This window comes from Schistocerca gregaria, chromosome 5 (genome assembly GCF_023897955.1).
Source record: "Schistocerca gregaria isolate iqSchGreg1 chromosome 5, iqSchGreg1.2, whole genome shotgun sequence".
NCBI lineage: Eukaryota > Metazoa > Arthropoda > Insecta > Orthoptera > Acrididae > Schistocerca > Schistocerca gregaria.
This window is the reverse complement of record NC_064924.1, coordinates 273645588-273661124: the sequence shown is the minus strand read 5'-3', so window position 1 is coordinate 273661124 and position 15537 is coordinate 273645588. Positions and strand designations below refer to the sequence as shown.

The following is a 15537-nucleotide window of genomic DNA, read 5'->3' as shown; positions in this document are numbered from 1 at the left end:
TGTGGCAACTCCTCCTCCATCCATATCTACTCTGCAGAAGTAGGAAGCTAGCTTAAATCCTGAAATGTCTAACATATCTATACCAGTGGTCACTTGATGTTCAGAGAGGCAGATTATGTCAATTTCGTTAGATGAATTCATTTCATCGATACAAATGAGTAGTTCATCAACTTTATTTCTGAGTCCCGGAATGTTCTGGTGTAATAAAGATAACTGATACTGCATACTAATGGGATTATAAATGCTTTGGTGAAGATGAACTGGCAGTTTCTGATTACTTTCTGTTAAACATTTTTTAAATGGAGGCCGTATGCTAAAATACACTCCTGGAAATGGAAAAAAGAACACATTGACACCAGTGTGTCAGACCCACCATACTTGCTCCGGACACTGCGAGAGGGCTGTACAAGCAATGATCACACGCACGGCACGGCGGACACACCAGGAACTGCGGTGTTGGCCATCGAATGGCGCTAGCTGTGCAGCATTTGTGCACCGCTGCCGTCAGTATCAGCTAGTTTGCCGTGGCATACGGAGCTCCATCGCAGTTTTTAACACTGGTAGCATGCCGCAACAGTGTGGACGTGAACGGTATGTGCACTTGACGGACTTTGAGTGAGGGCGTATAGTGGGCATGCGGGAGGCCGGGTGGACGTACCGCCGAATTGCTCAACACGTGGGGTGTGAGGTCTCCACAGTACATCGATGTTGTGCCAGTGGTCGGCGGAAGGTGCACGTGCCCGTCGACCTGGGACCGGACCGCAGCGACGCACGGATGCACGCCAAGACCGTAGGATCCTACGCAGTGCCGTAGGGGACCGCACTGCCACTTCCCAGCAAATTAGGGACACTGTTGCTCCTGGGGTATCGGCGACGACCATTCACAACCGTCTCCATGAAGCTGGGCTACGGTCCCGCACACCGTTAGGCCATCTTCCGCTCACGCCCCAACATCGTGCAGCCCGCCTCCAGTGGTGTCGCGACCGGCATGAATGGAGGGACGAATGGAGACGTGTCGTCTTCAGCGATGAGAGTCGCTTCTGCCTTGGTGCCAATGATGGTCGTATGCGTGTTTGGCGCCGTGCAGGTGAGCGCCACAATCAGGACGGCATACGACCCAGGCACACAGGGCCAACACCCGGCATCATGATGTGGGGAGCGATCTCCTACACTGGCCGTACACCTCTAGTGATCGTCGAGGGGACACTGAATAGTGCACGGTACATCCAAACCATCATCGAACCCACCGTTCTACCATTCCTAGACCGGCAAGGGAACTTGCTGTTCCAACAGGACAATGCACGTCCGCATGTATCCCGTGCCACCCAACGTGCTCTAGAAGGTGTAAGTCAACTACCCTGGCCAGCAAGATCTCCGGATCTGTCCCCCATTGAGCATGTTTGGGACTGGATGAAGCGTCGTCTCACGCGCTCTGCACGTCCAGCACGAACGCTGGTCCAACTGAGGCGCCAGGTGAAAATGGCATGACAAGCCGTTCCACAGGACTTCATCCAGCATCTCTACGATCATCTCCATGGGAGAATAGCAGCCTGCATTGCTGCGAAAGGTGGATATACACTGTACTAGTGCCGACATTGTACATGCTCTGTTGCCTGTGTCTATGTGCCTGTGGTTCTGGCAGTGTCATCATGTGATGTATCTGACCGCAGGAATGTGTCAATAAAGTTTCCCCTTCCTGGGACAATGAATTCACGGTGTTCTTATTTCAATTTCCAGGAGTGTATGACTCCTGCTCATCTATTTTCTCAAACTGAGTGTGTCTGCCAATCTCTCTTAAAACTCGTTTTCTATCCTAAAAAAGGCATCCCTCTGACACCTGTGACCACATTGATGTCTCATCATACAATGTAAAATCTTCTTGGCCACCCCATGAATCCATCAATGGAAGAAATTTACTATTAGCAATGTATGACTTTGAAGTTGTTTTCAAGAATTTTGCTAAAGTTCTTTTGTTAGTTTTCCAGAATTGGACATAGGGAGGGAGAGAGGGGGGGTAGGGGGAGAGGGGCAGAGAGGGGAGAGAGAGAGAGAGAGAGAGAGAGAGAGAGAGAGAGAGAAAATCTATGTACCTCTTTGTGAAGATTTTGTCCGTCAGGTTTGGTGTATAATATCAAATCATCATCATTCACTACAAATTTATCATTCATAATTTGAATAATCTACTCTGCAATTGCTTGACCCATAGCTATTGCTACATGGTCTACAGAAACAGGAGGATTGTCAGTGATCATATCTTTTTTCTCTTCAAATTGAAAAAGCTTAACGAAGAGCACTGATGATCTTTCTAAATTCTTCATGAAAGGTTGTTTTGATTTTTTAAAATTTCTATTTACAAGTCACTTCATTGGTAGAAAATTCTTGTTTAGTTTTCAGTTTCCAATAAAATAAAATGTGTTGATGGAAAAATACCACAGACCTGCGGTGAGATGCTGTCCACAACTGTAGAAACAGTTACAAATTGTCACAAAAAAAGGTACAGTAATGACTTACTATAGGGGATTTGAAACAGCTGCCATATAAGATACGTGTTCTGAATGAATGTAAGAGAACAAAGAAAAAGAATACGATGCTGATATGCCGGGAACAGAATGTTGTTACTGAAGGACAGCTGAAATCACAAACCACACTCTACAGTAAATACAATGCTGAAATATCATTTAAAACCATTAATAGTCATTAACAGTTCGTGGGGGGAGGGGGAGGTATGACCAGTATCAGCAGGAACTGAGCCTTTTTTTCATAGCACAAAATTTACTTATTTAAGTAAAATCCCCCCCCCCCCATGAACCACATACGTTGCCGTTGGTGGGGAGGCTTGCGCGCCTCATTGATACAGATGGCGGTACTGTAGGTGCTACCACAACGGAGGGGTATCTGTTGAGAGGCCAGACAATCGTGTGGTTCCTGAAGAGGGGCAGCAGCCTATTCAGTAGTTGCAGGGGCAACAGTCTGGATGATTGACTGATCTGGCCTTGCAACACTAACCAAAACAGCCTTGCTGTGCTGGTACTGCGAACGGCTGAAAGCAAGGGGAAACTACAGCCGTAATTTTTTCCCGAGGGCACGCAGCTTTACTGTATGATTAAATGATGATGGCGTCCTCTTGGGTAAAATATACCGGGGGTAAAATAGTCCCCCATTCGGATCTCCGGGCGGGGACTACTCAAGAGGATGTTGTTATCAGCAGAAAAAGTTCGGTGGCAGGAGGAACAAGACTTTTAGTCATGTGAATAAAGGGTTATAAATACAAAATCAAATGAAGGAGTGGGTTTAATAATGAATAAAAAAATAGGAGTGCGGGTAAGCTACTACAAACAGCATAGTGAACGCATTATTGTGGTCAAGATAGACACGAAGCCCATGCCACTACAGTAGTCCAAGTTTATATGCCAAATAGCTCTGCAGATGATGAAGAAATTGATGAAATGTATGATGAGATAAAAGAAATTATTCAGATAGTGAAGGAAGATGAAAATTTAATAGTCATGGAATTCGGGAGTAGGAAAAGGGAGGGAAGGAAACATAGTGGGTGAATATGGATTGGGGGAGAGAAATGAAAGAGGAAGTCACCTGGTAGAATTTTGCACAGAGCATAACTTAATCATAGCTAACACCTGGTTCAAGAATCATAAAAGAAGGTTGTATACATGGAAGAATCCTAGAGATACTAGAAGGTATCAGATAGATTATATAATGGTAAGACAGAGATTTAGGAACCAGGTTTTAAATTGTAAGACATTTCCAGGGGCAGATGTGGATTCTGATCACAATCTATTGGTTATAACCTGTAGATTAAAACTAAAGAAACTGCAAAAAGGTGGGAATTTAAGGAGATGATACCTGGATAAACTGACTAAACCAGAGGTTGTAGAGTGTTTCAGGGAGAGCATAAGGGAACAAATGACAGGAATGAGGGAAAGAAGTTCAGTAGAAGAAAAATGGGTAGCTCTGAGGGATGAAGTAGTGAAGGCAGCAGAGGATCAAGTAGGTAAAAAGATGAGGGATAGTGGAACACCTTGGGTAGCAGAAGAAATATTGAATTTAATTGATGAAAGGAGAAAATACAAAAATGCAGTAAATGAAGCAGACAAAAAGAAATACAAAAGTCTCAAAAATGAGATCGACAGGAAGTGCAAAACGGCTAAGCAGTGACGGCTAGAGGGCAAATGTAAGGATGTAGACTCTTATCTCATTAGGGGTAAGATAGATACTACCTACAGGAAAATTAAAGAGACCTTTGGAGAAAAGAGAGCCACTTGTATGAATATCAAGAGCTCAGATGGAAACTCAGTTCTAATAAAAGACGGGAAAGCAGAAAGGTGGAAGGAGTATATAGAGGGTCTATACAAGGGCGATGTACTTCAGGGCAATATTAAGGAAATGGAAGAGGATGTAGATGAAGATGAAATGGGAGATACGATACTGCGTGAAGAGTTTGACAGAGCACTGAAAGACCTGAGTCAAAACAAGGCCACGGAGTTGACAACATTCCACTGGAACTACTGACGGCCTCGGGAGAGCCAGTCCTGACAAAACTCTACCATCTGGTGAGCAAGATGTATGATACAGGTGAAATACCCTCAGACTTCAAGAACAATATAATAATTCCAATCCCAAAGAAAGCAGGTGTTGACAGATGAGAAAATTACCGAACTATCAGTTTAATAAGTCACAGCTGCAAAATACTAACGCGAATTCTTTACAGACGAATGCAGAAACTGGTAGAAGCCGACCCCGGGGAAGATCAGTTTGGATTCCGCAGAAATGTTGGAACACGTTAGGCAATACTGACCCTACGACTTATCTTAGAAAATAGATTAAAGTAAGGCAAACCTACATTTCTAGCATTTGTAGACTTAGAGAAAGCATTTGACAATGTTGACTGGAATACTCTCTTTCAAATTCTAAAGGTGGCAGGGGTAAAATACAGGGAGCGAAAGGCTATTTGCAATTTGTACAGAAAGCAGATGGCAGTTATAAGAGTCGAGTGGCAAGAAAGGGAAGTAGCGGTTGGGAAGGGAGTGAGACAGGGTTGTAGTCTATCCCCGATGTTATTCAATCTGTATATTGAGCAAGCAGTACAGGAAACAAAAGAAAAATTCAGAATACGTATTAAAGTCCATGGAGAAGAAATAAAAACGTTGAGGTTCGCCGATCCATTCTAATTCTGTCAGAGACAGCAAAAGACTTGGAAGAGCTGTTGAATGGAATGGATAGTGTCTTGAAAGGAGGATATAAGATGAATATCAACAAAAGCAAAATGAGGATAATAGAATGTAGTCAAATTAAGTCGGGTGATGCTGAGAGAATTAGATTAGGAAATGAGACACTTAAAGTAGTAAAGGAGTTTTGCTATTTGGGGAGCAAAATAACTGATGATGGTCAAAGTAGAGAGGATATAAAATGTAGACTGGCAATGGCAAGGAAAGCGTTTCTGAAGAAGAGAAATTTGTTAACATCGAGTCTAGATTTAAGTGTCAGGAAGTTGTTTCTGAAAGTATTTGTATGGAGTGTAGCCATGTATGGAAGTGAAACATGGGCAATAAATAGTTTTGACAAGAAGAGAAGTTTTCGAAATATGGTGCTAGAGAAGGATGCTGAAGATTAGATGGGTAGATCACATAACTAATGAGGAGGTATTGAATAGAATTGGGGAGAAGAGGAGTTTGTGGCACAACTTGACAAGAAGAAGGGACCAGTTGGTGGGACATGTTCTCAGACATCAAGGGATCACAAATTTAGCATTGGAGGGCAGTGTGGAGGGTAAAAATCGTAGAGGGAGACCAAGAGATGAATACACTAAGCAGATTCAGAAGGATGTAGGTTGCAGTAAGTACTGGGAGATGAAGAAGCTTGCACAGGATAGAGTAGCATGGAGAGCCGCATCAAAGCAGTCTCAGGACTGAAGACGACAACATCAACAACAAGTAAAATACAACAATAACTTAGTAGAATTGGATTTAATTACTATTTTTCCCTGTAGAATTTCCTTACATATTGTTTTTATTGTTATTCTGTTTTGTTATGAGTTGAATTTATTTTGTTTTGTCCTTTGGTTGCTTTTTTTCTGTGTGTCCTTGAAGGAAGTCATCGAGAACAGATATGATTAGCTCTATTTCATAATCTGAATCAACAAGCTGCCAGCCAGTGCACCTGACTAATTTACCAGACAACTGACTTAAAAACTATTGAAAAAAAAGATGATTTCTTGAGCTTTGCTTGAAAATCTTTAGTCACATTTTATCTTTTCCTATGGACTAATCAGGTGAGATATTCTACGAACTTGAAATGGGCATCTACCTGCTCTACTCATGTAGTTTGAGCCAAATTGATGAGATCAGTCCTGTGCCCTCCCTCTGTGAGACACAGTATTACGATTTAATTTTTTTCTTTTTAGTGGAATTATTTGGTTAACTGGATATTAAGATAGGAATAAAAGAATCTGACATTATTATTTTATGGAAGCAATGAGGTAAAGCAATTTTACTACAAACTTAAACTAAGCTCACTATAACAATTTTAGACACATTACACATACTGGTCCAAAATACATTTATTTTCAACTGAGGTTGCAGTCAACTTAAACTTTACAGATAAGCAGAACTGCAAAAGTGAATACAGTGCTCAAGTAAAGTAACTTAACCTAAATTTACTTTGGCAGAAGGGAACATACTGTAATCAACAATAGTATGCTCTTTAGGTATTTTCTAGAGCAGTGCAGTGGATGCATGCCATTCTGTACATCACAAAAATGGTGTGATTAAGCTGTGGGCTGTGTCACTTGGCACAACAGTGACAGCATCTGGTAAAGTAAAAGTGGTTATTGCTGAGTTCATTAAAACTACCAGTGCAATGATTTATTCTACTATCAAGAGTGAGATTTCAAGGTTCACTTAAAAAAACCAAAATTTTATGTTTCGTTGACTCCACAGATGTGATCAGATTAGGTTTGGCAGTGTATTTTGATTGATTTTGTGTGTGTGTGTGTGTGTGTGTGTGTGTGTGTGTGTGTGTGTGTGTGTGTGTGTGTGTGTGTGGGAGGGGGCAGCAATCACATACCGATTTATAACGAACATTATCTGGGGACCAAAATTTGCTTTTTACTTAATAGCTTCTAATTTAAATCACACTGAGAATGAAGTCAGATTTCCGATGTTCAGTTAGGTTTGTGTGTTGTGTGCATATGTATTTTGTATTTTGGGATGTTGTTATGGCCCTTAGTGTGCATGCACCCTTAATGTACATCCTTCACAGTTTTCCCCTTTCTCCCAGTTCAAAATTTGTTACTGACTTCTTGTTAGCATATGACCCAGTTACCACACTGAAATGCTCCGCTTATGTGACAGTTGGCTTAGCTTTTGACAATTTCATTAGCTCAAAAGTGCCTTAATGCTTGACTACTTCTTCATCACTGAAAATTGAAGTGTGGGGGAATGCTTGAACAATTATAAATTCACCAGGTGTAACACTGACCTTCACAATCATCTAGCAGTTATTGATATGGCTAGTCCTACATACTATTTTCTCATTTACCTCTTGGTATGACAGCAACTCTTTTTCTTTAAATCTTCCTAACACTGCTATGAATTACTCTGAACACATCAATGCATAATTCTCCATTTCCTCCCCACCTTGTCTCACATGGCTCTATAACATATATTTGGTTGTTTCTAATCTCACATTTAATTTCCTCCAGCTTCTTTAAGTACGGTATCCCATGTAATTATATCAGCTTGTGAAGGACTTTGCCAGATAAGGACGTAGGAGACCCTCTTTCCCGCCCTTTCAAATTTTAGGTTCTGAAATCCACAGTCAGTACTGTGTTGTTTTCTTTTTTTAAAAAATCTCCTTTCATGATTCCACATCACTAAACATATTCATCTGGAACTTTAATCAGCAATGAGAAACTTTTTGACAATTTCCAACAACATTTTAAGAAGTTTAAGAAGCCTTATTTACCCCCATATCTATCTGTGGTAAAGGACTGAACATTAAAATACTTGCAATATTTTAAACAAAGAGGCATTGTACTAACTGCCCTACTGTGATATTTTCCAGTATTGTGGAGTGTTCTACTGTCAACAATCTTTTTCGACATAAATCAAGAGTGCAATGAGATTCATGGGTTCAAGCAAAGTACTTACCCCTGTCACTTGCCCTGAAGTCCGTATTAATGAAAGCTGTTCCAAAGGGCAAGATGGTGCAAAAGCTCTGAGAGTAGTATCTGTTGATGCAGTCAGAACAACACCTTCATGCTGCTGAACTGCTGTTACTTGGCCTCCATGTTCCACATCTAAGCTCTGAAATATATAGCTATGATGAGTCTTAGTAAAACCAGTCACTGTTAATTTATCAGTAGCTTGCATCTACTGATATTTTCTATGGCTATACTACAGCCCAACTGGAAAAGAAGCTATAGTGCAATTCTGGACAGAACTATTGGATAAACTAAACAAGAAATAGCTAAAGATTATCTACTTACCAACTAATGAAACAAGAACAACCGCATCAGGACAAAACCACATTACTGGGGAAAGGGGAAGGGGAAGGAGGGAGAAGAATATTAAGTATAGAGCACTTGCAAATTTTTAAGAGCGAAATTCCCTCAGGAGGACTACAGAATAAACAACAGGCAAAGGAAAGGAAGTCATTCCAAGTAAACAATAACATGGATGCAAGGTGCAGGACCTAGCAGCTGAGAGTTCAGTTGTATAGTACTAAAAAAGCTGGAGGAAATAAATAGATGAGGACTATAGCTTGAAAGAAGTCACAATATGAAGATGGGTTCTTGGTATTCAGCAGTACAGAAGGATGGTGAAGGAAACTCAAACCAAGAGGTGCAAGGCAGATGTATAAAACATATTCTTAAAAGTTACTCTATGAGGTTTACATCAGACAAGCATGAACAGAAATAAATATTTCAAGAGAATGAAAGACAGACATGCATTAGGACAGAGACGAAGGAAAGGCCAAAATCTTCACAAAAATAAACAAGGTTGACAGTGAGAGTGCCAGAAAGCCAAGTCCTAACTGCCAACATGTGTGCTCTTCTGATCTATGGATTGGAGTGATTATTCCTCTATTACTTTTCTTCAGCATTTTTTCATTTGTGATCTACCTTCTACTATTTTATAGCTCATACTACCTCTCAACAAAAAACATCTAAAGAGTTTGGAAAAACACAAATTGGTCATCCACATTTTTGTTCATGTCTTTAGATTCTACTCGTGTCATTTCTATTTCAATCCAAACTAACTGAGTGATCTTTTTCTATCACACACGATATTAACCTCAATTTTTGGATTCTCTTCTATGTATGTTTTGACTAATTAATGATTATAACTATTATCTCCTTCCATTTTTTTACTAATACTTTAAGATCACAATGACTTTGTTGCTAGCTATAATTAGCTATGAGTTACTATCCTTATTGGCGGCATTTTCCAAAATCGATGATACGGATGTCATTAGTTCAAATTAAATGTCTTATTTTCTAAGGCCTGTTATTCTTTGTCTAAATTTTGGTAGAACCTAGGTAGAAATACCACACTTCTCCTACCTAGCATTTCTTCATACTGTGTACTGTTTGTCGTAAGGCACCTTACTAGAGGTTTTGAGATTTACACAATCTTTTACAAACTGTATTGCTGCCGGAGGACTGAATACTAATTTAGTATTGTAGCTTCCCAGCATATCTGTTGGCCCAAAACTGGGACAAACACTTGGTTTAAAGGAAAGGACAAATCATATTTTCTCTGTTTATTCAAAATGCTACACAACCACTGTTTCAAATGTACTAATCTGGAAAGAGGAAAAGTTGAAGGAAATGGTACAGCGTTTATCACGAAAAGACTAAAAACTGCAGAAAGGTTTCAGCTTCATGATCCAACAATGAGCAGAATGCTACATCTTATGGCAACACATGACACAATATCAAACATTTCACCACTTTTGGGAAGAGAAAGGGAAACAATGTTGATTTGTGATGTGGGAATGCAGACAGTTTCTTTATGTGGCTATAGAAGCATATAAGGTAGCTGTTATTGCAGCTTGTTTATCATATCATGTAATGACATGATGTGCCAGAGATTGCCATTTGCATTTCTGTCATCAACCTGCCTGGGAGTGTATTTGGCTTTGAATGGTACTGAAATAAATGTGGAAGCAGCATATAACCATCGGCAGATTATTAGAGAACAAGGATGTATGTTTGGTTTTGCATATTTAGTTCCCACATTTTATGAAGAAAGCAATTTAGTAATAGTTGCTATTATTAAGGAAAATCATGCAGATTATACAGAACTAGAAAACAGGCAGAAAAAAGAAATACTAGCTCTGAAGACATTCTCTTGTGCTGACTCATCAGATTTGCTCCAATGAGTGAAATACAGAGTTGTGAAAACAGTATGTACAATCTTTAACTCCACCAACAACTAGGTTCCTGTCTAGGAAAAGCCTTTCACAGCCAACATTTGCACTAAAATCATCAACTAAGAAAGCCACAGAAAAACTGTGGGCAGCCAAAATAAGTCAACTCAAAACATGGGTAATACCAGCAGAATGCTTACCAGCCACACAAAACTAAGACTGGATACATGGAGGTAAATATATTATGAATGGGTGTTGGTAAGGAAAAACCTAATGAATGTCAGTGTTAATGTTACCGTGATTTTTACAACAGGGAGAAGTTGCTGAAGGTGCAAGAAAAAGCTCTAGTAGTTGTTTCTTGTTACACAAAGACTGTTTGATCTCATTTTTGTATGTGTGTATATGTATAAATTCCTTCTATTTTCTTAAATGAAATTCTAACTTTATAGACTTATATGTGTATGTTTCTGGCACTAGTAAACAAACAGAATAGGGGAAGTCAAACTGAGACAAAATTTCAAATAATTTTAGTATCTGACAGTGTTTGGATTCCCCACTCAGCTCAAGTGCCGATATGGAGAAGAGGTCAGATATACTCAGGCTACATATTCCAGCCACAGCATGCTACTGTGGGAGGTGCCATATTAAGGAGTATGTCATGTGGAGCTGTCCACAGACATGAGACTGCCTGTAAATACCTTGCCTGACACTTATCAGTTAGTCACTCAAGTTAATTGAATCATTAAGTACGGATCATTGATCAGTAGAGTCTTGACCTTGCCTGTATTGTGTTTTCTGGGCTGTTGGTATATGCTTTAAGATGACTTTGCTACAGTCTGGACTTGTTTTAGGTAAACTGTTCACTTTGTGAACATTTGTGGCAGCAGCAACTGCAGCTACAATAGCAACAACAAATGCAGCTACAGCAGCACCACCCGGAGCAACAGGGGTAATACCAATAACAACAGCAGAAATTGCTGTTACAACTGCTGTAAAAACAACAACAGTCTGCTGTTGCCACTTCATTGCCTCCCATGCCATCGTTTGCTTGCTTCTATGAGATAAACGAGACACGGGAAGTCTATTTACATTGTTTTGTTCTTCACTGCAAGGTGAGCCAAACAACTGACTCAGGATGTCAGAGTGCACTCTTACTGTACTGTACAAAGTAGTGTAACCATGCCCATTCTCAGATGCCAGTAGTTGGATTTTTTATGATGTTTGTGGTTGGCTGACTGACTATTATGATCACTAAACCTACACAGTTTCTATAAGGCTCCAATTTAACATGTGAGTTCAGCAACACAAGCAGACATATGCTCAACAAAGTCAGCACGGGCCAGGCCATTTCTGGCACTACATGCTGATTTAATGGGGGAGGGGTATCGTACCTGACAATGATTTAGATTCCCCACCCAGTCCGAGTATTGATCAGGAGAACAGGTGAGAGGTATTCGGGCTACATACTCCTACCGCAGCTTGCTCCTGCACAATGTGGCACTTCAGAAAGCATGTCAGGTGTGGCCATCCACTGATATGAAGCTGCCTGTAAATACCATGGCCCAACAACTGCCAGTTAGTCTCACAAGTTCACCAAAGCATTAAGTACATGCCATTATCAGTAGAGTTTTGACCTTGCATGTATTGAATCTTTTGATTCAGATTGCTCCTTGGAATCTTCTTATGTACTTAGGATGACTTTGCTACACTCTGGACTTGTTTCTAGCAAGCTGTTCACTTCATGAACTCTGCCATCGCCTCAGGAACTGCTTGTTTATTCCACTGGTCTCTGTGTTACTGCTAATACAAATGGTCATAAACTGTGTTCTATCTACACAGAGGAGAACAGAAAAATAATCAAAATAGATTGGAAATGCACCATTGTGGAGCTATGGCTGTAAAACAGATGATCAGCAACAAGTGTGCAGAAGTGTTTGCATTTAAACTACCTTACTGCTGCTAACATCAGATTTGCTAAGTAGCACAGTTATTCATTAAATCAAATGAATATAATGGTTTCAGATGGGCAGTCAAAGCTAAGCTAATTTTAAAGTCCTCTCTATGGTTGGTAAGTCTGACCTGATCGGTGATGTTTCACTATTAAATCAACCATGTTAATAGTACTGTAATGCCACTAATTTGGTAAGATAATAAGCTGACAAGCAGAAAAAGAAATACAGTAAGATAATCAATATACGACACTGAAAGGTGCAATGTTGGTAACAATCAAATCTGAAATCAACATGTTTTAATTTTTGATAATGTAGATACAGAAATATTGTACTTTTATTCTAACAAGAATGGTAGAGCAGCAAGTGTGATATAATACAATGGTGAAGAATAAAACAGAAAATAAAATTCAAACATGCTTTCTTCACAAATCACATTTTTCTAGAGCAAATGATAAACACTACTGCTTCCAACATTGTCACAAAGATGATATTGTTAAAGAAATTATTGATGTAGCCTCTTAGAAATTCTTGGCATGTTGCAAAAGAGTGTGGCAGCCTCAATAATTCTTGCAACCAGCTTGTCACAGGTCTTGAATGTTGTATGGTAGATGTGATCTTTCATAAAACTCTACACAACAAACACTAGTGATGCTAAATCAGGTGATCTGGGAGGCCACACTTGAGAACGACCACACCCAATTCACCTATATGCCAGAGTGCACTGTGGCATAGCATCATCTTGTCAGGACAACATTCTTCACTGTGCACCAAGAGTATCATCTTCCAAAAGGATGGGCAATTTCACTCGCCAAATTTGTAAATAATTGTCTCCATTTAATCAGGGAGGTTGTATGTTAAATACTAGTTCCCTAGTAAATATAACCCATTCGTAAACATATTCCTTCAACAAATTCTAGAGTTGTCACTGTTCTTTGCCATCCTGTATCAGCCATTTATGGCACAAACATGTCCGTATCTGTCAAGCAATGTTCCACAGATGTTAAAATGCCAATTCTGGTAGCCTTCTGCTTGTGAAATGTTCAGCATACCACATTCTTGCATCACAAGCAGTGCATCTCACTGCTCTGCAAGCAGTATGAATGTTAGATAGCTCCTCGTTTGTGTGCATGTTCATGACGGCTTCCAGCGGGGTACAATAAATGGCAACTAGTGAAGTGGAGAACAACAACCAGAGCATAACACAGTAGCAGCTTAACAATAATGGAAATTCTGGGTGGAAAAATACTTAAAATAAGAGAAAGGCAATCACTCACCTACAGTGGATCGATGCAGGGAGCACAGGAATGTGCAACATGAAACAGCATTCACACTAACTTTTGAGCAACAGCTCTCTTTCTAGTACAAGTACACCGATACACACACACACACACTCTACCAAATAGACACCCAAACACACACTCCTGTGGTCATGGATGGAAAAGAGTAGAGTAAAGAAAGGTGTATGAAGAGGAAGAACGAGGAGTGGGGGGGATGGAGAAAAGGAAAGAGTGGAGGAAAGGAAATGTGATGACAAAAAGGCAGCAGAACGACAAGGGAGAAGGGTTAAAAAAGGGGGGAGAGGAGTTGAAAAGAGGTAGAGCGAGAGAGCGAGAGAGCGAGAGAGAGAGAGAGAGAGAGAGAGAGAGAGAGAGAGAGAGAGAGAGAGAGAGTGCGAGAGAGCAAGCGGGAGTGTGCAAGAGTGCATGGGAGAGCGGGAGCGAGGGGGGAGAGGGGAGAGGGGAGGGGGAGAGGGAGAGGGAGAGGGAGAGGGAGAGGGAGAGGGAGAGGGAGAGATGGAGAGATGGAGAGATGGAGAGAGGGAGAGGCGGAGGGAGAGGGAGAGGGAGAGGGAGAGGGAGAGGGAGAGGGAGAGGGAGAGGGAGAGGGAGAGGGAGAGGGAGAGGGAGAGGGAGAGGGAGAGGGAGAGGGAGAGGGAGAGGGAGAGGGAGAGGGAGAGGGAGAGGGAGAGGGAGAGGGAGAGGGAGAGGGAGAGGGAGAGGGAGAGGGAGAGGGAGAGGGAGAGGGAGAGGGAGAGGGAGAGGGAGAGGGAGAGGGAGAGGGAGAGGGAGAGGGAGAGGGAGAGGGAGAGGGAGAGGGAGAGGGAGAGGGAGAGGGAGAGGGAGAGAGGGGGGAGGGAGGGAGGGAGAGAGGGGGAGGGAGGGAGGGAGGGAGAGAGGGGGAGAGCGAGAGAGAGAGTGAGAGAATATATGCATGGGGGTAGGGGTGAGGGAGGAAGATTGGTGGTAGAAGGGAGTGCACAATCCAGATGGAGAAAAATAGGTTAGCAGAAATTTAGGCCATGGGCTGTTAACAGTGCAGGATACGCTGCAGAATCACTTCGTTTGTGTTGTGTGCTGCATGTTCAGCAACTGGTGGTCAAGTTTGTGCTTTGCAACAGTTTTGTGGAGCCCTTTTGAGTGGGTAGACAGTCTGTTACTTGTCATGCCTATATACACACATCAAAAAAAGTTTTGCATCACTTTGGTTCTAAGAGTTCAGGAACCTGTACAAAAAAGTTGGAATAGAGATCAACATAAACATAATTTCTGCCCTTTTTATTGTTCATGAAAACCACACATTGCATGTTGTATCACCATACAGCAAGACCTTCAGATGTGGTTGTCCAGATTGCTGTGCACACCGGTATCTCTGATACCCATTAACATGTCCCCTTGAATTGATGCATGCCTGTATTTGTCGTGTCATTCTATCCACAAGTTCATCAAGGCACTGTTGGTCCATATCATCCCACTCCTCAATGGCGATTCAGCATAGATCCCTCAGAGTGGTTGGTGGGTCATGTCGTCCATGAACAGCCTTTCTCTATCTATCCCAGGCATGTTAGATAAGATTCATGACTGGAGAACATGGTGGCCATTCTAGTCGAGTGATGTCATTATCCTGAAGGAAGTCAATTCACAAGATTTGCACAATGGGGGCGGGAATTGTCGTCCATGAAGACGAATGCCTCACCAATATGCTGCCAATATGGTTGCACTAACAGTCGGAGGATAGCATTCACGTATTGTGCAGCTGTTATGTCGCCTTCCATGACCAACAGCACTGTAAATCACACCAAAACGGCAGGGAACCTCCACCTTGCTGCACTCGCTGGGCAGTGTGCCTAAGGCATTCAGCCTGACCGGGCTGCCTCCAAACATGTCTCCAATGATTGTCTGGTTGAAGGCATATGCGG

The 15537-nt window shown here is 41.5% G+C and overlaps 1 protein-coding gene across 3 annotated transcripts in view; it reads right to left on the bottom strand.

Annotated features, from left to right (window-relative positions):
• Positions 1-15537, bottom strand: part of LOC126271947 (F-box/WD repeat-containing protein 9-like) — a 137478-nt gene that overhangs the window by 14460 nt on the left and 107481 nt on the right. For all 3 annotated transcript variants that reach the window (XM_049974376.1, XM_049974377.1, XM_049974378.1), the window contains exon 8: positions 8166-8321. In XM_049974376.1, the coding sequence (XP_049830333.1) occupies positions 8166-8321 (156 nt within the window). The remainder of the gene's footprint in view (positions 1-8165; positions 8322-15537) is intronic.